The sequence below is a fragment of the Fistularia commersonii genome, chromosome 3, assembly GCF_037954325.1.
Source record: "Fistularia commersonii isolate RoL2024-O1a breed Wild chromosome 3, RoL_Fcom_v1.0, whole genome shotgun sequence".
Classification (NCBI taxonomy): Eukaryota; Metazoa; Chordata; class Actinopteri; order Syngnathiformes; family Fistulariidae; genus Fistularia; species Fistularia commersonii.
The window spans coordinates 11951901-11978491 of NC_141286.1; the positions used below are offsets into that span (position 1 = coordinate 11951901).

At 39.8% G+C, this 26591-nt stretch overlaps 1 protein-coding gene across 12 annotated transcripts in view; it reads right to left on the reverse strand.

Moving 5' to 3' along the window:
- The window catches only part of dpy19l3 (dpy-19 like C-mannosyltransferase 3), a 52929-nt gene that overhangs the window by 20658 nt on the left and 5680 nt on the right, over positions 1-26591 (reverse strand). For 4 of the 12 annotated variants that reach the window (XM_086143660.1, XM_086143666.1, XM_086143658.1 and 1 more), the window contains 11 exons: positions 20803-20893; positions 14800-14921; positions 12488-12633; positions 11539-11662; positions 11310-11444; positions 9592-9723; positions 7816-7917; positions 7464-7537; positions 5479-5640; positions 3703-3834; positions 1234-1345 (listed from right to left, as the gene is read on the reverse strand). In XM_086143660.1, coding sequence (XP_085999786.1) covers positions 1234-1345; positions 3703-3834; positions 5479-5640; positions 7464-7537; positions 7816-7917; positions 9592-9723; positions 11310-11444; positions 11539-11662; positions 12488-12633; positions 14800-14921; positions 20803-20893 — 1332 coding nt within the window. Of the gene's footprint in view, positions 1-1233; positions 1346-3702; positions 3835-5478; positions 5641-7463; positions 7538-7815; positions 7918-9591; positions 9724-11309; positions 11445-11538; positions 11663-12487; positions 12634-14799; positions 14922-15882; positions 16006-20802; positions 20894-25595; positions 25694-25949; positions 26201-26591 lie in introns of all 12 variants that reach the window. The other 8 variants (XM_086143662.1, XM_086143667.1, XM_086143669.1 and 5 more) reach the window with 8 other exon arrangements.

A 26591-nucleotide genomic window follows, 5' to 3' on the forward strand; every position in this document is an offset into this window, starting at 1 on the left:
CACGCTCAGAGCTGATGACCTTGGATTTCTCGTCAAAAAAAACACCACACCTCACCACTGTATCACAGCTTGTATACAAGTCCTGCACCAGTCTAACATACTTCTTCGCCATTAGGACCAACTGCTCTTCCACACTCCATCCACTGTGGTCTATTATATTCACCACTTCTACTCTTCTCTCTTTCATTTTCCTCATTCATCAGCTCTTCCTTTCATTTTCCTTATTCATCAGCTCTTCTCGTTGACATCGTTGACAAAAAGTCATGTTATCTTCGGAGTATTTTAATTGTGAAGTATTTTTCATTTACGATGTTCTGTTTAAGTTATCATTACATGGAGATTATAATCACTAAAGATGCAGACAAATGAATTGTACACATTTGATGACATATTTGTAGATAATTTGTAATTTTCTAAAAGGATTTTTATATTATTTAGAACACATAAATGGAAAGTCTTTGCTTGATATGCTATACTTCCCTTTTGCTTCAAACACGGAGCGTCATTTCAGCTTGCTTGATGCCAATATTAACAAGGAGTTTCCCAAAGAGAGTGATCTTCGCAATCTCTGGGTTTGCATGTTGCAACATATGCCATAAAAACTGTCTTTTTTGTTTTCAAAAGTTTAGGATTCAAAAATGACCAGAGCCAGACATGAAAGTGGTTATGGAAAAAAAATAATGTCAGGTGACTAGCCCAGCAGATGTGAGAAAATACTTGTTAATACTGTTCTGCAAGAGATAAGCGTTGACATTACTATTGTGTAGGTGCCGGCAATGATTTGTTGTGCAGCTCTATGTGATGCGTTTTTTGGGTTTTTATGGTTGCTGAGTTGACCAACGCCGCAATAAATAATACATGTTTTTCTTATGGTACAAAAATCCTGTCAATTTATACATTTTATACACAAGAAAGTGATTTAAAGGGTATAATAAATTTATAATGATAGCAGTATGACAGGATTTGGACCCAAAAAGCATTAAGTAAATCTCAAAATGGGATTTATTTTGATTTGAAAGAATCAGATATTTTCATATCAATATTAAGTTGCAGAGTGTTAGGAGCAGACATAAGCTGTAGCTTTCCCAACACAGTATTTCAAAATCTTTCATTATTCATCATTATTAGAAGCTTTGAACCCATATATAAACCTTCTGCAAGATGAGGGGAGCCACATCTCTCCCTGATAATAAAAACACTGGATGTGTGAACTGCAGATTGTTGGGTTCTTACCAAAACTTTGGTGTTACATCTCAGTATGCCAAGGACCAGAGACCACACCTCAGTGCCACAGACACCGTAGGCTGCCACCACACACATGTGGCCAGTCCAGATATACTTCATCCTGGAAAGAAGGAAAATACACAAAAAATATCACTCATTGACAAATAGAAACAAAATTCTTTATCTTTGAAAAGACACTGAGTTTCAAAACACCCTGAGTTTCAATTCCTCTCTTTAAGATAGCAGAAGACTTTAAATGGAGTCCTGTCCTGAGACCAGTCATGATAAAATGATTCAGATGGCATAATTTTACATTTTTTACTTACAGAAGTAATATACTGAGTAAATGAATTATGAGTGCAAGAAGGTAGGAAAAGGAAAAAAGAAGGCAAAAACTCCCGTAAGGAAGCCAGTACAGAAGGTAGACTTTAGCGCAAAAGCCCATACTGATTTCCATTTTCCAAACCAGTAGAGTGGACAAAGGTAATCTGAATAGAAGGGGGGTATTTCCATTCCCCATTACTATTTCCAGACTCAAGGAAAGCCCACATACTGCAGTTGATTTTGTTTTGCGCCAAGGAAGACAAATATCAGACTAAAAACCGAATAAGCAAGTAAGCTAGAGCACAAGACCAAAAGATCTAACTGAGCCCAGGTAAAATGTTAACAACAGATGTTTGCAGATGTTTGTGCCAAGATGAAGTTATCTTTGACCAGCAAACCTGGAATTAAGATTAATGAAGGTGACAAAGACTCCCTTTTTCTTTTTCTTTTCTTCCATTGAGTCAAGAGCACTGTTATGACAGATGTTGGGGGCGTGAGTGAGGGGTACTTCTTTTGACAGAACCAATTAATATATTAATATAAGATTAATATAGCAGCCAGAATCTGTCGTTTGCTTTCAGTTGAGAGCAGCATATATTTTAAAGGGGGCTCTTTTCACAGATATGCTGCAAAAGCTACTGTTGTTCCCATTGCCATTTCCATGGAGAAACTTCCAAGTCAATGGCCATTGTAGTGGAACATGTTTCTCCATTTTCTTCTGCCTGTAATGTGTGGAGGCTGCCATTTTTCACAAACATAATAGAAGAGGGCTGGCATTGTCCCCTCTTCTGCTGCAAGTGGAGGCATCAGAGGGTGAGAGGATGTTGTCCACGTTGACGGTAACACAGAAATGGCTGGTTCAGAGATGGTTGTTTGTCCTGCTTTAGACAAATTTGCAATTGGAGACTCATTCACAAGACTCATGACGGAGTAAATCACTGTTTGAATGGACACTGCAGGTTAAGACATCTGAAGGCTTATGCCTGATGGATATCACAGTGAGAAACCATGACATTGTGGCGGACACAAAGGGGTGTGGTCTCTCACCCCGAGGGACTAGGGGTCGAGGGGCGTGGTTAAGCCGGGAGTATATAGATGATCCCGGATGTTCAAGTTCCAGTTTGTAATGTGTTGGTGTTACTATAAACGTTAAAATTCCTGCAACGCCTCCGCCATCGTTCATCGCTCGAAACACCACAACATACCATTTATTTTTCCTTCAAATCTGACTTCCGATATACATTAGGACTGTTTCCACACTGATTGTGGAACACATAATAAGCATAAGGCTTCTATGAGAAATGCACTTATCAAAAGGAAGTGCACGTTTAAGTTAAAGGACTTATCTACATTCTGATATGAAGCATTTCCATGATTAATGGAAGCAAAATAGCCACAAAGCAAAACTAAAAAATAACCAAAAGTGAGATAAAAAAATGTTGACGCAGGGAGATGAATCCACAAACACAAAAAATTGATCCATACTATCAGAATGCAAAGGACAAATCCGGCAAAAAGACATTACTCCTTGTACTGCTAGCCCTTTGTTCTTCATCAGCACTTTATGGAGAAAACCCTGATATCCAAATTGTCACTTTTTTGGACTTCTTGTTGAAATATTCAGCTCTGAAGAAGCCTCTCTGATGAGGGGTAAACTCAAGATACTCAAGTCCAGTTGCCACGACAACAAGATTTTGGCAAGAATTCACCCGTGTATTCTTAACCTGTGCAATTCAAGTGACCAAGAATTGCAATATGTTACTCAACTCTTGTCTTAAGACTGCCAGCTGAGAATAATTACTTTTAAATCTAGGGAGGATTATGTAGACCCATGGTTATGAATGGAAATGCTTACAGGATGGGAGGTAAATATTACAGCTTCCAGAGGGAAAAGAGGTAGGATTCTGCGTCTGTGAGGAAGACTTTCAAAATCATATGAAATATGTGGCCTGAACACCAGGATATTACTCTCCAAGAGCCTGAGCTTTTTATAATGCAGCAGAAAGCTACTTGCACAGCGGAATGTTTGCGTGGCATTGGGGTGTCAGCATCTGCTCTCCCTTACAAGAACATTCCAAGCATTCAAAACATTAAGTAGGTCTGGAGAGTCCCTGAGTATCAACCGGTAATCCTGTGCATGCAATGGTTGTTCACCTCATGGTGCTGAGTGCCAGAAGGCCGAAGAATAGTGTATGTAACAAATTATAGGCCACATCTGGACGAAATGCGCTGGTTTGACCTTCGCTAGTTTCTTTCAACTGCCCAGCTGAAAGAACTCTAGTTTGGCTGAAGAAGAAGAAAAGGAAAGAACCTGTTAATATATAAAACATTAGGGGAAGGGGGGTAGAATTATTCACATTTTTCACATTTCAGAAGTGGTGATTCAGTTTTCAGTGGTTGTTCACAATATTAGCAGTCTCAGTGAAAAAAGTAAGTCCCGTGTGCAGGTCTCAATACACTGAAAACACAGAGGCGTAGATGTCAGTCACACAATCTGGGTTAATGCACCCAGCCAAACAGACCTCGGTATCTATTTTAATGCAGATTCAATTAGGTGCCTTCTATGTAAGGTGTACTAATGTGGATAAAATTGATTCCTGAAATGGGAAATGTGTCTTTTTTCTTTGTATTCCACATCTCCAACACTAGAGGGTGAGTTGATATGCTAATGTAATTAGTGCAATGCAGCACCTCACCTTGTACGGCAGGCAAATGATGAGGCGTCTGGCTGAATATTTAGGGTTTTGGTGCACGAAGCAGCAAGCCCATGGCTATAAATCTGCAGTAAGATAACAGCGAGCCAGCGCAAGGAGTACTAAGATAGAATGGTGCTCTGACCTAACTTTGTGCTCAACAAAAACAAAAAAATATTGTTCACACAGTTGTATGCCATTACCAGCAGACTATTCGTATTTAAAATTAGCCAAAAACATTTTTCATACAGCAAAGGTGACATTGATGTCTCCAGAACAAAAGTCAGGATGGTGTAAGCAACTTACGATGCAAGACCATGCAAATCTTGCTAATAAATACACTATTTGACTTCAAAAGTTTCTTCTTGACAAGAGAATTGTGAATCATTTGTCGGTTTCTATCCTTTTCTTTCACTTATTTTACAAAGTAAATTCAATTGTAGAATAAAATTAATTAATTGAACCTTTTGATTTTCCGCTTTTAAATCATGCAACAGGGCAAGCTAAATCAAATCTTTTCAGCAATTTGAGCTAATTTCAATGTACATTTCAGGCACTTACAGTTGCAGTATGTTGCAAGTTTTTTTCAAGCATTTATGTATTTCTTTAATGTGTTGACGAAAAATCAATTACATTTGAGATATTTGTCTATTATCTTGTGTCCAAGATCACTGAACATTGTAGTAATTCATGTTATACATTTGTAATAAATTTAAATAGTACGTGTAATACTTAACTTAAGTAAAGTGGAATAAATTATATTACATGCTTGTGAATGTTTAGATTTTGTATGATTTGCAGGTGGTTATTTTTCCTATTTCAAGTTTTTTTTCTCCTTAAAAGAACTTTTTGCTCAATACCAATTTAAATGTTTTCATTCTTCCTTTTTAACGCCAGCCACTCCGAATTTGTGTTCTCAGGTTATCCTTTAATAACGTACAACTATTTTCCAGTAATTTACGTAAAATTATATCTTTTTAAATTTTTCATACTGGAGACTGCCAACAAAAGTGTAAGAAACAAGTCAGTTGAGCACAACTGAATAGGTCAGTGTCATGACAAGTACTGATGTGTTACTGATGAGGTATTTTGCCAAAGTGTGATGGTAACTAAAGAAAAAGGAAAATTAATAATGTTAGACATTGCACAATCTTATCAATCGCAATCAGTATTTTCTAGATGAAAAGCTGATCACTTCTGCCACTGGCAGTAACCTAACATAAGGCTGTCTTCCTACCTGAGGTTAGACACAGCAGCGACAGCCAGCAGGCCTCCCAAAAGTAGTATGGTGAGGGTGTACGGATACAGCACTAGGGTCTCGGCCAGGCGCTCCAAGGTGTCAAGGGGCAGCAGGCCAAAGGCTTCCTCACACAAATATAAGCTGGCGTCAAAATTCCTGCTGGGGACAGATTCAACCTCTTTTGTTCACATCAGTAATTTATCAGCTTGAATCCTTAAGTATTTCTTCATCCCCAGTGTTTTTTTTTTTTTCATTTGTCTCTTTTCTCATCTGCTTGCTATATTTTATGAGAAGTACTTTGCAATCTGATCATGATGCAGTTTTTCGATAGGAATCAAATCACTGCCAGCCCTTTTAAGAGACTGAAGCTTATTTGGATTTTTGTAATCTGAGTAACTGCATCCAGCCCATTTAAAAGAGAAATTAAACCCTCCATGCTGCGCTTCTGATTCATATTTTCATTGAACATTTATCATATTCAAATTGCAAACATGCCTAAACAAATTAAGTGATTGGAAAATAAACCACAGTGACCCTGATCTTGGGCCCCCAAAATCTAGTAAGTTCTTTTTTGGATTTTAGTGAAAGTTTGAAATTTTGGAAAATATTAGCTATTTATCTACTGGCCTTATAAGAATTTAAAAGTCCTCGAAACATCCAATAAATAGTCAGTTAACAATTATAAAACACTTTGGGTACAAAAACAGAGCTGAATTAATTAAGTCAGTATGATACCATATTTTTAATGCCATCCAGACTTTCCTGCTACTTTCCTACTGCTTATTGAACATATCTACTTATTTCTTTAATCTTTTTTATCAGTGAAAGAACCACTGCAAGAATGCACAAACAATTCATTGTGCTAAATGTCATTTGAGGCACAATTTTTTTTTGTGCTAAGTGTTATACACGTAAGGGTTCTACCAAAGCAAAACAAACAAACAAAACTGAATTAATCAAATAAGCTAGACATGACAATACTTTTTATTAAATAAGGGCATTATTGCATCGGGGCAGTGCCTATCACCCTACACATCTGTTAGCTAGGGGACATGGTTTACATCCCTGGTGCTTTCTGAAACAATGTGTTCCTTTGCCAGTTTGGTTAGGAGGGCTGGAAATAAAGTTTGGATTGGCCTTCATCTCCATTAACTTCTCTGATCCTGCCACATTGGCAACCCCATATTAAACATGTCTGACTCAGATGAAGTGTGTAAATCCACTAAAACTCCCACAGCCGGCTTTTCTCGTCATGGCTATCAAGCTTCCGGAGTTATGGCACAGCGACCTGGCCTCCTGGTTCCAGCATGTTGAAGTGCTTTTTCACCTGAATGGAATTTTCACAGAAGATAAGAGGTGCTTTTTCATGATGCTGCCCTGCAGTTGTTGCGTGACCTGCTACAACATAGTAGATTCTGACATAATGCACACTAATCATTTATCTTAATTATTTTTTATTCTAATGACTTTACAGATGCCATATACTGATTTGTATAATAGTAAAAGACAAATAAGGAATTGAAATTAATTAATTAGCACTGTTGTGAGTAGCTGAACTGTGCCATTACAATTCACAGGGTTAGAAAGGAAGTGGTGAATAGTAGAGTCAAATGAGGGGTAGCAGAGGCTGAGAGTGCAGGCAGTTCACCATAGCCCCCTGAATAATTGAAAGACCAATCGTGTGGTGTTGTGTTTGAGCTCTTAAATCTGCCAGCCTAAGGCCTATTTCTTACTACAGAGCATCTGAACGTGCACTGCCACCTTTACGATGGGGAGCCTGTGGCTGTGATGTCTTCATCTATCATTTACTCACACTAAGGTATGCCCTACTAATCCAGCAATGAGTAATACAGTAACGCGGAATCAAGTCTTGAGGTGGGTATTCAATTCTGTCCTCAAAAATGGCATGTGTTTCAGAGGAGAGCCACTGTTGAAAAAAAAAAAAGCAGATTTTGTATATGTCTGCAGTTTTGTTTTCATACCTAGTGGATCCCAGGGCAAACTTCGACATGAGAAATTTAAAGATGTGCTCATCTGATTTGAGCTGAAGCAAAATCTGTAGATACACACACGCACGCACGCACGCACGCACACACACACACACACACACACACAGTCATTTTCAGGAACAAAACACTGCAATGAAGTGTAAATAACAAAATAAACTGAATAGTGTGGGGGGGTATAGGGAGAAGACTATGATGGGCCAGGGTGTTCCTTTTGATACAACATGCAGATGACTAGCACACACATTGTGATAAACAGGTGAAAAGGGCTACCTTGTCCGCTTTTAATGTCTCTTTTACTTGGAAAAAGGTCGAAGAGCAGAAGTACCTTGACAAAGTAGTTGATGGTAACAGTGAGGATGAGCACCAGAAGGCTGTGGAGAAGCAGTTTCCCCAGACGGACCAACAGGCTCCCAGTCTTTAGACTAGCCTGAAGAACAGGGCCAATCAGTAGTGATAATGTCCACAGCACTTGAAAACAGGGGTTCCCAGTATGTCGATCGCGATCTACTGACCGAAGGTAATGTTGGTAGATTGCACGCCAATCAAAGTCTGTCATCCATCCTCCCTACAGCACTTGAAAAAAAGTAGTCCCTCGCTATAACGCAGTTCACCTTTCCCAGCCTCCATGTTTCGTGGTACTAATTTATATAGATTTTTTGTCATACCACAGGTTTTTGTGGTAAAAATGTATTGTAACATCTGACTGGATGTGTTCAAGGATGACTAGTTCTCGGTTAACAAACCTTTCTTTAATTAGAACAGTTACGCCAAAAAACCCACAACAACAGCAGCTCAAATTAACCTTATCTCCTCTCATACTTGGCTGGGTATGTGCGAACACACCCAGCCCCCATGTTCACACTCACAGGCAGTAGGAAATCATAAGGAATCTAAACATTACTCTCAACATTACCACAGAGTTAAAACAGTATTTTTATTTTTTATGGTAAAATAAGCATGGTGCAGAGCATGGTGTTCTGTATCCTGAGCTATGGCTGGCTCAGCGACCACAGCATCATTATCTGCATCTCCTGCGCATGCCATGTATTCAGCACCTCGCCTTGTCTGTTTCACATTAGACATGAAATCACCATTTAAGAGTATAGGAAGTGTTTATAAGCATCATAAAGCTTTGAAATATTTATAAATAATACAATACAAATATGGTTGCTACTTTGCAGATATTTGTTGATCATAACTGGCTCTAGAACACAAACCCTGCGCTAAATGAATGACTACTGTACAGGGGAGCTAGTTTGAGATTCTGTTTTTGTTGACACACGAGTCACCATCCCGTGTCCAGACAACTGCAAGTTCTAGCAAGCTAAAAGATAAGTAAGCCTTTCAAATTATTATTTATGACGAAAGGGTCAAACATGAGTGAGTGAGCCGAATAAAGTAAGAAACTGAAAACTTTTCACTTCCATGAGCAATGGACTTGCGCAATGTCACATTCAAAGTGAATTTGCCTAATCTGTCTTTGCCTGAATCTTCTTTCAGACATAAAAGCTACAACAGAAATTTCTTCCAAATAAGCGAGATAGGGAGAAAGGGGATGAAACTAAAATCAAAGTTGTCCAGACAGCAGTAATTTTTCTCAGGACTAATTTTGAAAGCTGAAGACCAGCTACTGGCAGCTACTGTCCAGACTATGCTGCTAACTGCATGGGTTCAATGGCAATTAACAGTGAGGCAACTACCAAAATGTAGTCTCTTGTAGTGTGCTGTAAGGGTTCATGTAGTTATGCAACATACACAAACATATATTGTGTTATATAGATAAATATATATTCAACTTTTTCAGTGTAGGTAAATTATTTTCACATGGTCATTTAAAAAGTGACTATGGGCACACCTACTTTAAAATATGATGTTTTTTTTTATTGTTTAGCTCTTTATTTAACTGTTGCCATTTTAATAGAAATTACTTAACACTAGGTCTTATATAATTGTTGTCTTGTCCAGTTGAATTTTTCTGTAATTGTTTCTGGGATCAAATGTGATTAAGCTGAATGAGTTAGGAGCCAAAGTGGAAATGTCTGCTTTGTATAAACTGGACTTCATCTGCTGAACAGGCCTGCTCATTCATGTTCAGTCTGACCTGGTAGTGCCTGATGAATACCGATGCCAGGATGAAGCTCAGCACCAGAGATCCCAGTATCATGGAATTGCAGAACTGGAGGAGCCATACGCTCAGCAGACTGCTCACCTGAACAAAATACAATGTAGTCACCTGGAAACAAAGAATCATGACTATCAGCAAAATACACACAACTACTGCAACATTTGTTGTTATGTTAGGACAGAAAATTCAGCGCAATATTGAGTAATTTGAATTGTCTTCACCAACAATGTTCTTTTACTTAAAGTAAAAAAATATATATTCCTGAAAGACAGAAATTGATGGGAATTACCTATGGTGATTTCTGTCTACTTATGGGTGATTTGTGATTTTCTTTTTCATATTTTTGTCAATTTGTTTCCCATGGTTTTGCAAGTACAATTATTTTTATATTTTAAGTAATTTTAAGTACCATTATTCTCAATTAACAGGTTGGCACCAAGAAATATTCTCATGCCGATCAGAGCCAATTGTGACCATCAAATTGGCCAAAATGCATGGCTTTGGATGTTTATCCACTGATAACCTGGAAGATAGGCAATTCATCACACAAAAATGACTCATGACTGAAAAATGAGACACACTGCTGAGAAATACAAGAAAGACAAATATGATCCTTCTCAGAGAGTAATGGAGAGATTACAGAGATTACAGGCCTTTCAGTGATCTTCATGAGTTTCCATCACTTGTATTTTTATGGAAAAAATTTAACCTGGGTTTTCTGGATTTTCCATTTGTTAGTTCTTGTCAGAATCTTTTTGTCTTGGAAACTGGACTTGAATTCTTTCACTTGAAGCTGTTTCACCACTCATCTGAGAAACTTCTTCGGTTCTAATGTCCAAGGGGAGTTTCCAAATGACTGTCAAGTTTTTGGGCAGGTCTATCAGCACCCTCCAAACAACCAGGAAAGACCCACCACCAGAGTCAACATTCCCATTACCCTCAGTTCATCCAACAGGTTTCACTTTTTGTTTAGCTTAACCTTTTCACATTCCAATCCAGATAATCCCACTAACTGGCTCTTTTGTTCAAACAAACAACCCCCCTTACACCTAGTTTCTGCTGATCAAGTCTTCCACTTATACAGGTAAAACAAGCCACCATAATCAAGAACCGCCCAAAAACTTAGCAGTTATATTTGTTAACTCCCCATAGGTCATTAGAATTGAAGATGCCTCTCGGATGAGGGGTTGAACGTCTTCAAGTAAAGAAATTTAAGTCCAGTTGCCAAGACAAGATGATTTCAACAGAATTCACCATGACCTGGATGACTAAGAACCTTCACAGACATTTCCATTGGTTGTGTTTTTTTCATTTGAATATTCTTTTAATGATCATTAATTAATTAATTCATAATTAATCATTAGATAATTTAAAACTATTTTAGTCTGCTGAATAACTCATTACAAAGGTAACTACATTACAGAGCTGACTTCTGAGTTCATGTAATTTTGTTCTTTTATATATTTGACTTTGATGACAAATTAACTAATTTCGTATTGACTTCTGCAGTCATTTCTAAACTAGTTATCTGAGAATTCAGATCAAATGAAATAGATATTCTTCAAAGACAAAATTATATACACAGACAAAGTCGTAAACGTTTGTGGAAGGACAGACAAAAGCAGCAAAGAAAAAGGTTTTTTGATTTATTGATTCTGCACATACCTGACACACCACTGATTTTGCAGACGTACCTGTTTAGTGGTAAGAAAATCGACACTGTCCAGTATGTAAATGACAAGAGCCTGAACCAACAGGATGAACTGGTTGAACTGCCATGTAAGGCAGAAGCAGAAGGTTGTCACATACATCAACCATACCATCACCTTCTGAGGAAAGCCAGATACAAACACAGAAGTCAGGGCACTGAGGCTGACTGATTTTGGTAAATTCATAATCTCTGTTTCAGTGAGCAGTTTTAACCTGCTGTAAGGCAGTGAGCTGCGGCCGGAGGTAACAGGTAACACCAGTGACCTGCAGTGCCAGGAAGGGCAGAGACCAGTTCTCTCTGAGGGAGATGGTGAACTCCACTCTAGTTGTATCTACCCTGTTACGAAAATGATAAATCGGTTCTGTTAGAGTTCCGCTTCCTTTAGCTTACTTACTTCAGGCCATGCATTTTTTTGTAATTTACCAGTACCTCTATTCCCATTAAAAGTGATTGCACAATTATTCTTAATTACACAGACATTCTTAAATTATCAACCTTTATTGTTCATTTTTTTTTGTTAATTATATCTCTGTTGGGTTGTGTAAAAGACCTTGACCTTCACCACATTAATAATTACAGCCGGCCATGTACATTCAATAGAAGAATCAATATGATCAATATGCCCAAATTGAAAAATAGTGTTGAAATTTTGAGTATAAAGACATAAATGTCAATAGAAATGAGTTTTGTTTGTTTGTATTTCTTGTCTTTTTTTCACTGCATTTGCAGAAATTAGATTCTAGAGAAAAATGCGTAAAAACAAGAATTTAAATGGAGGATATCAAATGCACACCACTTTCATGATAAGCTTCATGTATAATCTAATAACTGTAAAATGTTGTGGACTATTGCTCTGAGTCTTCCTCATTGTGTAAAAACACAATATATTCATGAGTGTTTTTAATAGAGCCTCTGTCAGTAAAATATACAAAATATAAAAACCATGAGTATTCATGCAAATTGTCCAAGCCAGTGCTTGGACACTGATATACCAGTTGGGTTTCACTTACAATTGTGAGTTCATCACTTGATGCTCATAACAAGACCCTCATTAAAGCACTGCATCGTAAAGTTAAAATGCTCTGCTATTTACACAGTCAAGTGCATGTGTGAGGTGGGCCACACTCATCATGCAAATAGGAGCAAGCAGGAAAGACCAACCTGTTGAGGATGTACCAGATCCCAGTGAGCCCCCCAGCTAACCAGGAGCCTGACAGCAACCATGCTGTGAGGTACAGTGCAATCACATACACGGCTTGGAGGGAGAAAACTGTGTAAATGTAGAAATAGACTGGCTCCAGATAAGACTGGAAGACACACACATATGCACACTTTTTCTTAATTTGTTCGAAAATAAGTCCAGTGACAGAGAGTGACGTGTCAGCAGAGAAACAACATTTTCATTTGACAACATTTCCAAAGTTTAGACGCTTGTGTCAGCATGGAAACTGATGGGACAAATGGACCTTTTGTATATATGAGCTGATTTCCCAGACACAAAGACTGGTCTGCTTAAGGTGGGAAATACCACAGCTTTTCAGATACCTGTGTAGAATCTGCAACTATCATAATGCAGTGAGTGATACAAGAATTTTAATGATGCTTCAAAAAAAATTAAATGCATGAAATAAACAATGGAATAGGATTAACCAAAAATGAAATGAATTAATAACTACCGTATTTTCTGGAGTACCGCTATAAGCCGCACCTGTATATAAGCCACATTCGCTCTATTTAATAATAAAATGATAATAATAAAAGGATATAAGAGTCGCACCAGGTTATAAGCCGCAGATATCTAAATTGAAAAATTATATTTACTGCATGTGAAGAACGATTTTGAACTGTAAATGTACATTTACGTACTTGAACAGTGTCTTTTAACACGGCAGCAACTTTGCTGATCAAAATGGAACAGAGAGAAAATAAACAGTATTTATTTCTCTATCTTTATTTCTTCTGTGTTTGTAATCACAAAGCACGTTAATCATCTTCGCTGAAACCCATGAGGTCGTCTTCTTCAGTGTCTGAGTTAAACAACCTCATAACCACTTCGTCACCTCTTTCTCTATCAGTCTTGCTCTTTGTGTCACTATCATCCATTGGTGAAGTTGGCTCTGAAGGTGCGCAGCAGTCCAGCCTTTTGGAACCCGTTGGTGATGGTGGATTCTTTCACAACATTCCACGCTGTTAAGATCCACTGACATCATATCATCAATATTCATTTTGCGGGTGAGTGTTTTGGCTCTAAGTCGGTGCTGTACAGTGGATACACCTTAGTCACTTGCTCTCTGTATGTTCACCCAGTCCTCCAGGACATTTTCAAGATGAGGCCACCTGCTTTTATGTCCTCTAAAAGCTTTTCTCAACTTTTGGCATTGCATGAGCTCTTCCCACAGCCACCTCCAGCGTCTCACCATAGATTTATTGACACTAAGCTTGTATGCAGCAGTGCGGTTCCTTCCTGGGTAGCAAGATTGCTACCCGGGAATTTAAAATTTGCATCGTACGAACTTCTTCGTGTGGATTTCATGATGAAAGGGCAAGGATTTGAAAATTACTAATAGTTGGTCATTTGTCGTTCATGTTCTATCTGCTAAAAAAAAGTTGCAATTTCTTCCTTGAATTGTTTTTTCTTAGTTTTGACTGTCATTCCTGTTAGAGCGCCCCTAGCGATGGAAGAAAAATCCACAGAATAGCCGCACCTTTATATAAGCCTCATGGTTCAAAACCAATGAAAAAAGTAGTGGCTTAAAGTCCAGAAAATACGGTATAATGTCTGAACTGTGAATTAAATTAGTGAGTAGAAAAATAGAAACTGCCAAGACTAATAAAAATATTTTGTTAATAAATACAATGATTCAGTTTAGAAACTAAAATAAAAATAGAAAAATATTGTAAAGAAAGTGGCATGGTGGGGGAGTGGCTAACGCTTCGGCCTCAGAGGATGGTCCGATTCCCTCAGAGGTTCTTTCTGTGTGGAGTTTGCATGTTTGCATGACACATGTTTTGCATGTGTCTTGATGGGTTTCCTCACAGAATCCAAAAACACGCAGAAGGTTAACTGGAGACCCAAAATCATCAAGGCTTGTGATTGAGCAAGTAAATTGTTGTTTTTCTCTAGATGTGGCCCTGCGATTGACTGGCGACTGTACAGGATGTACCCTGCCTTTCTTGCAATGACAGCTCGAGTAGGCTCCTGCAACCCTAAGACCCTGAATGCAGGTAGGCGGTATAGATAATGAATAATGAATGTATGTTTATTTGGGGGGGGAGCTTCACAAAATGTAAGAATTTCACATTATATAAAATGCCTCACATAATCTTTAGAAGAATATGCCCAAGGGGATTTAATAATTCTTTTAAAAAGTATGAATAGCTGAATATACTGTGCAACGATGGACAGTCAGCATTTTATTTGGTATATCAACATGAAAATGTTGGTGTTGCTCTGGTGTTGCATGATGATTCACCTGTAGGAGCAGTAGTCTGTAGAGAACACTGAGGAAGACCTCCTGGTAAATATTCATCCGCTGTAGGAGATTAATGGTCCTCCTGGATTCTGTCATGTTGTCATGAATAAGCTCGAAGAGTCCTGGTAACATGGATAAGTCTATGTCACTATTTCTGAAAACAACATGAACTGATAATTATTATAATGGACAATATAGTATATACTTTGTCAATCTAGTATGTAGATGACGGTAGACATGAACACTAAAGACCATTTGCATAAATCTATCCTTAAACTATAGTGAGTGCTAATCTCTGTATCTGTATTAACAATACAAAAACTTGATAAGAGTTGGCTGAGAATGATACCAAAAATACAACAAATTTTCCAAAAAAATGTTTATAATTTAAAGAAATAACACTCATAATATTCAGAAAGCTGATCAGATAATTAGAAACAAAGCAAAAACTGCTTCTTTGTTAGTTTAATGTGTTTTTGGCATGGATTTCCAGTCTTGTCAGTTATTTTAGGACCGCATGGATTTCCACAGTCTTGTTAGTTATTTTAGGACCTTGAGGAAGCTTCAACTCAGCAAACTACATTATGATTTTAAAAGGAATTTGTAGCAGGACTGTCTGCAGTAATCGCTTGCCAACTATCCCATTTTATTGCCATTTTTTGGGAAAGGGTGACACGGGTGAGTAGGTTCATAAGGGTGCTGATGAACGAGTGGGCCCATGATGCTGTGTCAGAGCCCTGGAAGTGGGACTTCCAGTATTATGATGGTGCGTATAGTCAATTGTAATTAAATATTATCAAACGGGCCGAAGATAATTAATTCGAATTTGGGCCCACAGACCTTGAGACACATATGCTAAATAGTATATAGTTTTTGGCCAAAGATTATGTGTGACACTACGGATGCATTTTTTTTAAAAGCGGTCATTACATATAATGCACAGGAGACTATCTAAAAAAAAAAGGATTTTAATAGCAATCTTGGCCTCGGTGCACAGATTGGTTACTGAGTTAGGGGGTGAGGGGTGGGCAGTCAGCCAGGCATCACCAGGCAGCTCAATTATTTTCCTCACTGGAAACTTACAGTAAAGTTAAAATAATTGGACAACACTAGTCACTCTTTTCCTTCCAGGCTTTTAGAGCAGTGATTCGTTTCAGTGTCTTCAAATCTCCAAAGATGAAGGCTTAAATCCTTTGTTTGTGAAGCCTGAAAATGAAGTAAAAAACCAATAACAAAAAAAAAAGATAATAGTTAAATGCCTAGCTGTATCATTTGTGACAATAATGGGTAATAAAGAGAATGATTTTGAAGTTATCACTAGCAAATTGAGGTGAGATAGTTAAATCTGTGGCCCTTGTTGTTTTGATAAGGTTTTAAAGTCACTTATTTCTGATTGAAAGGAGATGGGATTTTTTTGAAGAATATTTTGAGACTTCTACTAATGTTTACATTAACTTAAGGCATTTTTTTAATTATTGTGTGATTTACGGCAGTTAATTTTGTTTTCTCTTGCTGATATTTTTGATCACAAATAATGGTACTTTCATTATAATTTTTAGATTTTTTCTTATTCAAAAAATTTTCTTCTCCATTTCTTGCTGATTTCGAAGGGATATGTTGCTTATTTTGCTACTTACCTGTCAGCTTAAGACAATTTCTGACATCGGCCTTAAAAATTAATTTGATGTAAGACAAGACACCTCTAACATACCCAAATGAATTGTGAGGGTCTGTTGATAACATCTGGGAGAGTATCCTTTCACGAATGGGGGTCTCCTTTCAGAACTTTCACAACTATCAACTCCAGCAGTGCCTCAACTACGGCCTGAGAGAGACGTGGGAAATTGAGTTCAAGTAGGCCATGTTCTGTGCCTCCATTGTTGAGGCGGCAGACCGGAGCTTTGGCCATAAGGTGGTCCGTGCCTGTCAGCCCATTGGTAGAGTGCTGCGGTGACGGACACAGTCAAACTGAATAAGGAGTCCTATTGAGCACTTCTGGCCTGCTGGGCTCAAGAGGCAGCTGACAGGTACCGGGGGGCCAAGTGGCACACGGCTGTTTGCTTTTCGAGGCAAAAACTCAGTTGTGGGGGGAATTCGATCAGGCCATGGAGGAGGACTTCTGGAGGCCTCCAAGGAGATTCTGATCCACCATCCCCTGACTCAGGAGGGGGAATCAGTACACCGTCTATACTGACTGTATAGTGGGGATGGCAGGCTGCTGTCCTCGACTCCGTTGTGAATCAGTGGAAGGTATACTCCCAGGGCCTCTTCAATCCTGACAACACGCCTTCCAATGAGGAAGCAGTGTCAGGGGACTCTGGGGTGGACTCTCCTATTTCTAGGGCTGAAGTTGCCGAGGTAGTCAAAAAGCTCCTCAGTGGCAAGGCCCTGGTGGGGGGTGAGCTATACGTGGCTCTGGATGCCTTAGGGGTGACCTGGCTAACACATCTCTGCAACATCATGTGGAAGGTTGGGGAGTGCCTGTAAATTGGCAAACTAGGGTGGTGATCCACCTCTTTAAAAAGGGGAATTGGTGGAAAAGTACTTGGGGGTCCTGGAGAGGAGGGTTTACCGGGTCATTGAACCTGAGATCCAGGAGATGCAGTGTGTTTTTTGTCCTGGTTGTGGAACAGTGGACTAGGACCCTAATTCATCAACTGTGCGTAGAAAGGTTCGAAATTTTTGCCTAAGACTAAAAATTTGGAGCGTACGTAAGTACAAAAAAATATCCATAGTTATGAATGTGCGGACACCTGTCATAAACACTTGTAAGTGATCTCAGTTGATAAATCCCACCAGTTCGAAACACCCATGCTCATGAATATTTAGTCTAATTTGCAGAAATGCCCCCAATTTACCATATATGGAAGTAGTAATCCCTTTAAGGTCCAAGAAGAGCAATTTTACAAGCATGAAGATTGAGGTTCTCATGGGGAAAGTTGACCATGAAATACTGTTTGGATGATTTAATGCCAGTGTGACAAACAAATATAAGATTTCAATGTGGGAGTAGGTATTAGTTAATTCTGTTTGATCAGAAGATTGAGTAGTATCAGAAATAAAAAGAAATGGTGTGACATAAGTAATTACCAAAAAGCATGTCATGACTAACAGATCATCATAGAGATGTTATGATAATCATATGAAGCCCAGAAAAAAAAATTGAACAGTCATAACACACCAATCAGCTAGCCATCCTCAACAGCTCCTGCTTGGAGGCCCACACCCACTCATGAATGAATTGTGGGTTTATCCAGGCCAGCGAGCAATAACGTTTTACAGAGATATGTGGATCACAGATCATTTGTTTATTGATTGAGTTAGATCCTTTCCTGTTCACGTGACTGGATTAATTGTGTAGTGGTGCTTTGATTGCAATGTAGGTGCAATCTATGGCTCAAATTAAGTTTGGCAATCAGGCGATGGTATGAAATCCTTGTTTAATATCAGGCTGTTGGTCATGTCGGTATGGGAACTTGATGTAAGTTGTGGCTAAAGACGTTATTGCATCCAAAGATGCCGGTATAATTGTGCTTACTGTCAGCTGTGAAATACCGAATGTGTCTCCAATCTACCGTTGAAATGTTTAAGAGGCCAAAAATCTTAGGATACACAGGAGCTGGAAGTGAAATTGGATGGATTTGGTACATTTGTCTTGCTCCAGCATGGGTTGGAAATCTCAGCATAAATCAGTCACTACATTTTTGAGGAAGTCGTACCTGCTTAGAAGCCACTCCATGCTCTCGCTAGGCACATCAGCCCTCTCTTTGAAAACATGGGTTCTCCAAATACCCCAATAGTGGAATATAAGGTAGGACATGTGCCTTTCAAGTTCTTTTTGGTTTGCCCCTGTCAAAGCTGTCTTTTATCATTTGTATTCTTCTCCTTTCGGCTTTTCCCTTCAAGAATCGCCACAGCAAATCAACCTTCTTCATCCATCCATCCATCCATCGTCTTCCGCTTATCCTGCACTCAGTGTTGGAGGGGATGCTGGAGCTGATCCCAACGGTCATCAGGCAAGAGAGTAGGTACAATCGCAAGGGCACATAATTCAGACAGACAACCATTCACTCACCCACTCATGCTGCATGTTTTTGGACTGTGGGAGGAAACCGGAGAACCCATAAACAATAAATATTCACAAACAAATTGAGGAAAAGACAAAGGACAGATGGAGGTAGCAGAGATGAAGATGTTCTCTTTGGGAGTGATGAGGATGATCAGAAATTAGTTCATTAGAGGGACAACACATGTTAGAGTGGGGAGAACGTGCAAACTCCACACAGAGGGTCCCCTTGTCAAAAATCGAACCAGGGTACTTCGTGCTTTGGGGTCGAACACCAACAACCACTGTGCCACCGTGCTGAATCAACCATCTTGTCTTTTATAATTTGAAACATCAATTATTCAAATTGTCGAATAAATTAAGTCATTGAGAAATCTTATTTGTTAGAGGGACCAAGGGCATGTGTGAGGTTTAAGATCGCTGACCACAATGACTGATTGCCTTCTATTTGCAGTTTCATTAATCTACCACTAGGTTTTGTGCATAGGCATGGTTAGAGTTGTGTGTAGGTTTATCCATGTTCCTACACTCAAGTAAAATTTGCATGAAAATGATCATGCACACTTTTGTGTGTACGCACGGTTGATAAATGATGTGCCAGTTCTATACCCTCAATAGGGCCCTTGCGGGAGAGTTTGCCCAACCAATCTATATTAGTTTTGTGGCCCTAGAGAAGGCATTCGACCGTGTCCCCAGGGGAATCCTGTGGGGGGTGCTTCAGGAGTTTTCGCGTACCAAACCCTGGAATACAGGCCCTTATTGAATCAGTGTTAGAGCGTGGTCCACATTGGCGGTTGTAAGTCAGATTTTTTCCAGTGAGGGTTTGATTCTGTCAGGGTGGCTCTTTGTTACAGATACTGTTCATAACTTTATGGACAGAATATCTAGGCACAGCCAGGGTGTCAAGGGGATCCGGTTTTATAGCCTCAGAATTGTGTCTCTGCATTTTGCTGATGGTGTGGTTCTATTGGCTTCATCAGACAGCAATCTCCAGCTCTCGCTGGAGTAGTTCCCAGCAGATTGTGAAGCAGCCAGAATAAGGATCAGCGCCTCCAAATCCAAGACCCTAGTTCTCAGCCAGAAAGAGGAGTGCCCAATCTAGGTCGTGGAAGAGATCCTACCTCAAGTGGAGGAGTTCAAGTATTTTATTGTTGTTCACAGGTGAGGAAAAGATGAACCAGGAGATCAACAGACAGATCTGTGTGCCGTCAGGAGTGACGTGAAATCTGAGGAAGGCGCTGAGCCAAATCAAAACAAAACTGATCGATTGTCAATCTATGGTCTAACCCTTACCAATAGTCACAAACTGTGGGTCGTGACAGAAAGAAAGGTCGCAAATCCAATTGGGCAAAATGAGTTTTCTCCACTGGGTGTCTGGGCTCTCCCTGAGAGATAGGGTGATGAGTTCGGCCTTTTAGGAGGGGCTCAGAGTAGCCTCCCTGCTCCTCCATGTGGAGAAGAGCCAGATGAGGTGGCTTGGACATCTGGTCAGGATGTCTCCTGGACGCCTCCTCAGTGAGGTGTTCGGGCATGTCCAACGGAGATGAGGCTCTGGGGAAGACCGAGGATATACTAGAGGGTCTATGTCTCTACACCTCAGGATCACCCCAGAAGTACTGGACCAAGTGGCCCGGGCCAGGGAAGTCTAGGCCTGTCCCCGACGGTAGAAGATGGATGCATGGATGGACATACCTGGTATCCATTATGCTGATGGCGCCATCTCTAATCTTTTAATCTCAGTCTCCACTGAGATGTTCCATGCTCTACTGAGATATTCCATGCTCATACAAGACCCACCTATATTTACAGTTGACTAGCCATGATGCTATCTCTGCTTAGGCTTGAGGTTTATTAAACACCTTAGAGTGTTCCAGGTAAGCTTAACGGATTACCTACTTTGATAAAAGTAATAAAAAGTTGATACAGATGATCAATACCTTCCAGAATGGATGGGGCCTGCAGCATCTGCTTGTAGTACGAATAGTAGAGTCCACACTCTGTCCGAAAGGAGATCTCCCGCTCCATCTCCTGAAAGGAAAAATCAGGAATTTAGGTTTCATTGAAGTCATTCAGCTCTGACTTCAACAACTTCTAAGGAAATCACAAGGACCAGGGGTCCATAAAATGCTAGATATTATATTCTAAGAAGTAAAAAAAAAAAAAGTCAATTAAAATATCAAGAGAAAGTAAGGCTGTTCCACTAGTTCTCTAGTCAAAGTTAAATTATGACAAAGCATCATGCATAACAAAAATTATAAAAAACAATCAAACTGCAAGACAATATATTAGAATTTGTAACCAAATGTCTAAAAATGGCAATACAAATATATCAATATTCAAGATATTCCTCCTCCAAAAAATTAAAGAAATTGCTTGAACTTTTCTTGGAAAATATTAAAAAAAGTCCACATAATAATAATCTACATTGATCTACATTCTACAATCTTCATTTCAAGACAAAATTGTAACCTTGAGGTAGTGCCGTATTTTCATGCAGCCTCAGGGCGGCACTGGCCCGTGTCTCTCCAAGCCTGACTTGGGGGGGGGCACGGAGCAGTGTCTCCCTGTGCCGGTCCCAAGCCCAGAAAAATGCAGAGGGTTGCGTAGGGAAGGGCATCCGGCGTAAAACTTTTGCCAAAACAAAACATGCGAGTCATATATAACCATATCATATCGGATCGGTCGTGGACCGGGTTAACAACGACCGCCATTGGTACTGATGACCTCCAGGGTACTAATCGAAATTGGGATACAGTGGGTCGAAGAACAAGAACAAGAAGAAGTGTTTGGAAGCAGAGAGAGAGGAGGAAAGGAAATAGCCTGGGACTGAGAGTAGGGACTTAGAATATCGGGACTATGACAGGAAAAGGTAGAGAGTTGGTCGACATGATGCAGAGAAGGAAGGTGGATATACTGTGTTTCCAGGAGACCAAGTGGAAAGGTAGTAAGGCTAGAAGCTTAGGAGCAGGCTTTAAGTTGTACTATTATGGTACTGACAAGAAGAGAAATGGAGTAGGAGTTATCTTGAAGGAGGAGTTTGTTAGGAACGTCCTAGAGGTGAAAAGAAAGTCAGATAGACTTAAGAGTCTGAAACTTGAAATGGAAGGTGTGATGCTCAATGTTGTCAGTGGCTATGCCCCGCAGGTGGGATGTGAATCTGAAGAGAAGGAGAAGTTCTGGAATGATTTAGATGAAGTGATGCAGAATATTCCCAGAAATGAGAGAGTGGTAATTGGTGCAGACTTCAATGGACATGTTGGTGAAGGCCATAGATGAAGAAGTGATGGGCAGATTTGGTATCCAGGATAGGAATGCAGAGGGACAGAGGGTGGTAGATTTTGCAAAAAGGATGGAAATGGCTGTAGTGAACACCTTTTTCCTGAAAAAACAGGAACACGGGGTAACTTATAAGAGTGGAGGTAGGAGCACGCAGGTAGACTACATCTTCATTCACATCCCACCTGCGGGGCATAGCCACTGACAACATTGAGCATCACACCTTCCATTTTCAGTTTCAGACTCTTAAGTCTATCTGACGTTCTTTTCACCTCTAGGACGTTCCTAACAAACTCTTCCTTCAAGATAACTCCTACTCCATTTCTCTTCTTGTCAGCACCATAATAGTACAACTTAACGCCTGCTTCTAAGGTTCTAGCCTTACTACCTTTCCATTTGGTCTCCTGGACACACAGTATATCCACCTTCCTTCTCTGCATTATGTCGACCAACTCACTAATTCTCTTGTCTCAAAGTAATTAGACATTTAACAATTAGCTACCTGCTGCCACCTACTGATATGGAAAAGAATTACACAATTACTCTGCCAGTGACACAGACACTTTACAATTGAATATTATTGCAGAAAATAATTGATTCTTTTTTCAATTTTTTTAGACCATTAGGTGAAATTGGGATAATTTCCCCCAACACGCCTGATAATTTGTCACGGCACACGAGTGAGCTGCAGCACAGTGGTTGAAAAACACTGTTTTATAAAAGTTGCCCTTTTATTCCAATGAACGACACCTCCATTAGCATAACAATCCCCCTTACACCTTGTTTCTGCACATCAATTCCCCTTCTATAACAAATCACCATAATCTAGATCTGCCCAAAAACCTATCAGGTATATTCAGAAACTCCGCATAGGTAATTAGAATTGAGGAAGCCTCTTGGGTGAGGGGTGTAACATCTTCAAATGAAGAAATTCAAGTCCATTTGCCAAGACAAGGAGATTTCAACAAGAATTCACCAGGGTGACTGAGAACCTCACAGACATATTACATTGTGATCTGTAGTGAGAGCAGAGAACAGGTTGAGGAAAATCTCGAGAGGTGGAGGTATGCTCTTGAAACGAGAGAAAGGTTAGTCACAACAAGCCAAATATATGTGATTAAATCAGAGGAACCTGGATGGAATGGTGAGGCTACAGGAAGTGGATATCAAGAAGTTGGAGGATTTCAAGTACTTAACGTCAACAGTCTAGATTAATGGAGATAGTGGAAAAGAGTGAAGAGACGGATTAGAGCAGGTTGGAAAGGGTAGAGAAAAGCGTCATGGGTATGATGGGATAGAAGACTAGATCAGCCAGAATTAAAGGAAAGTTGTACAAGAAAGTGGTGAGACCAGCAATGCTGTATGATTTAGAAACAACCACCCTCCCTCTGCATTCCTATCCTGTATACCAAATCTGCCCATAACTTCTTCCTCACATTGCCTGCACCACCATGTCCATTGAAGTCTGCACCCATTTCCATTCATCTCTGGGGACATTCTGCGTCATTTCATCTGACTCATTCTAGAACGTCTCCTTCTCCTCAAACTCACATTGTACCTGCAGGGCATAGCCATTAACAAAATTGTGCATCACATCTTCAATTTCCAGTTTCAGACTCATAAGTCTAGCTCATATTCTTTTCACCTCCAGAACATTCCTAACAAACTCCTCTTTCAAGATCACTCCGAATCCATTTCTCTTGTCAGTGCCATGATAGTACAACTTAAAGCCTGCTCCTAAGCTTCAAGGCTTACTACCTTTTCACCTAGTCTCCTGGACATACAATATGTCCACCTTCCATCTCTGCATCATGTCAACGAACTCATCCTTTTTGTCAACCTTTTCTGGTCATTCCGATATTGACAGTCCATACTCTCAGTCCCAGACTCTTGCCTTTCCTCTTGTCTCTCTGCTTCCAAACACACCTTCCTCCTCTCCTTCTTCGACCCACAATAGCCCCATTTTCACTGGCGTCCTGTAGGTCATCAGTACCAAAGGCGGTTGTTGTTAAGCCGGGCCTCGACCAATCCGGTATGACATTATAGGTTTGATTCACATGTTTGGTTTAGGCAAAAGTTTTACGCCCGACGCCCTTACTGACCCAACCCTCTGCATTAATCCAGGACTGGCTTGGGACTGGCTCAGGGAGACACTGGCCAATGCCCCCCCAAAGGCTGGCTCAGGGAGACACTGGCCCGTGCCATCCTGAGGCGGCATTCTGCTGATGGTTAATCTATGATGGGTTAAATGCAATGGTCAAGTTTTGCAGGGGATCTGCTTTATGTATAACTCAGTGCTTCTCAATTATTTTCAGTTACGCCCCCCCACAGGAAGAAGAAAACATTTAGTGTGACCCCCCACTCTCTGTTGCATCTATAACTTGTAAAACTTTTCTATAAAAATTGTTATTGTTATATACAACATTTGCACAACATTGTATCCTTTTTAACATTAAAGAAACTAAAAAAGAAATATAAATCAACTTGCAACAAAGAATAACTGTATTAACATTACAGTGCTCGCTGGTTTACTGAAGCAGCTTTCACAAAGCGGTATGATTGTTGGCAATATTTGGGATGTTTTCACTAAAAAAACTCAAGTGGCATATTAGCGGAATTGGGATGTAATGTCTTTAAGTGACACCTTAATTTATTTGGCTTCATGCTGTCCACTGCCAACATTTTTAGACACAGTAAACATTCCCGTCTTTCCTCATCTACCAACGTAGTCACAGTGAACCCAAGCACTACATACACTTTGTCATATTTCCTTGTATTAGTTTACGGTTGACTTTCGTTTGTCTCATTATCTCTGTCTCTCACCACCTTTCTTATCATCCCTGTTAAATATTTTTCCATGGTGTCTCTTGAGGGTTTGTTCACTTCACTTCTCCTGCTCCATGTATGCATGCTTAGTGCAAAAAAATAAGAAAAAAAAAGCTAACACTCTGCACACACACTCTGACAATGAGAGCAAAACTGCTACCTACTGTGAATATGCTATTATACTTTATTCTATCTATCCATCAATCCATCCATCAATCTTCTTACGGTTATACGTAAGAAGAGCGGGGGATACTGGAGCCTATTCCAGCTGTCATCGGGCGAAAGGCGGGGTACACCCTGGACTGGTCACCAGTCAATCGTTTGTCTCTATCCCACATATATAGACAAACAACCATTCACTAACTCATTCATTCGGGGCAATTTTCCCAATGTTTTCTAATTAATCTGCATGTTTTTGGACTGTGGGAGGAAACTGGACAACCCAGAGGAAACCCATGTATACACAGGGAGAACATACAAAATCGAAACAGAAAGGTCCCCTGGTTGGAATCAAACCAAGGTCCTTTGTGCACAAACCACTGCGCCCCACTTTATTCAAGCACATGTTAAAATTTGTGTGAGATTCACATGCGGGAACGCATCACATGATGACAAAAGTACACCCAACTTTGTATTTGTCCACTAACACTCCCAGTGCACTCGCAATGACGTATCCTAGTCCCGGAGGCCCAGTCCAAGACACAGCCTGGTACCTAGCTGCCCACTCTCAAAGAGTGGGAAAAAACAAATCCTTGTTAGGAAGCAACCTTGACCATTGAGATGGTGGTATACAGTGGTATGAAAAAGTTGAGGCAACCCTGGTCATTTTCAAGATTTTCCTTTATAAGTCATTGGTTGTTCGTCTCAGCAATTTCAGTTTAATATATCATAGCAGACAAACATAGTGATATTTGAGAAGTGAAATGAAGTTTACAGGATTTACAGAAAGTGAGCAATAATTATTTAAACAAAAGTAAATCACCTCCACCCCCTGAGAGTGGGGTCGAATCTTCCTCATCTGCACATCCGTCTGGACGCGCCTCAACGGATGTCTAGAGAGAGTGAACGATCCCCTCAGGGTGACATTCATTCGGGCCCGGGATATCTCGGAAGTGTATTTCTTGACCTCTAATGACCTCACTCATTGCCTATTCAGTTCCTGACAGCTTTGATGTTTTTCTTGGATCACATCTGGACACACCGGGAAAACAAAGTCCGGACCCATGCCAGAGGCTGCAAAACGGACATACAGCAAAAACAAGTATGGTCCCCGGGGTCACACGGATCTCCGCAGTAGGGCATGCTCCACAATTTGAGTAGCAATGGTATAACTGAATGTGAATATAAAGATATTTCTAAAAGTTAATGTTTCTGCCAAGTTTATCAAGAGAAGATTGATTCACTGAGGCAACCCCTGAAGGGAAAAGCTGAGAGGAAAAGAATGTTTCTGCTAAGTTATTGTTCATTTTCTTTTCCTATCCTAAATATCCTGCCACAGTGTGCTACATACTATCACAAATTCCTATCTACATTGTTCATTTGTTATTGTTCATTCTATATTCATTTTATTTGTGCTATACCGCTACCTAAACGCATAAGTGAAATGAAATCATCTCATAATGAC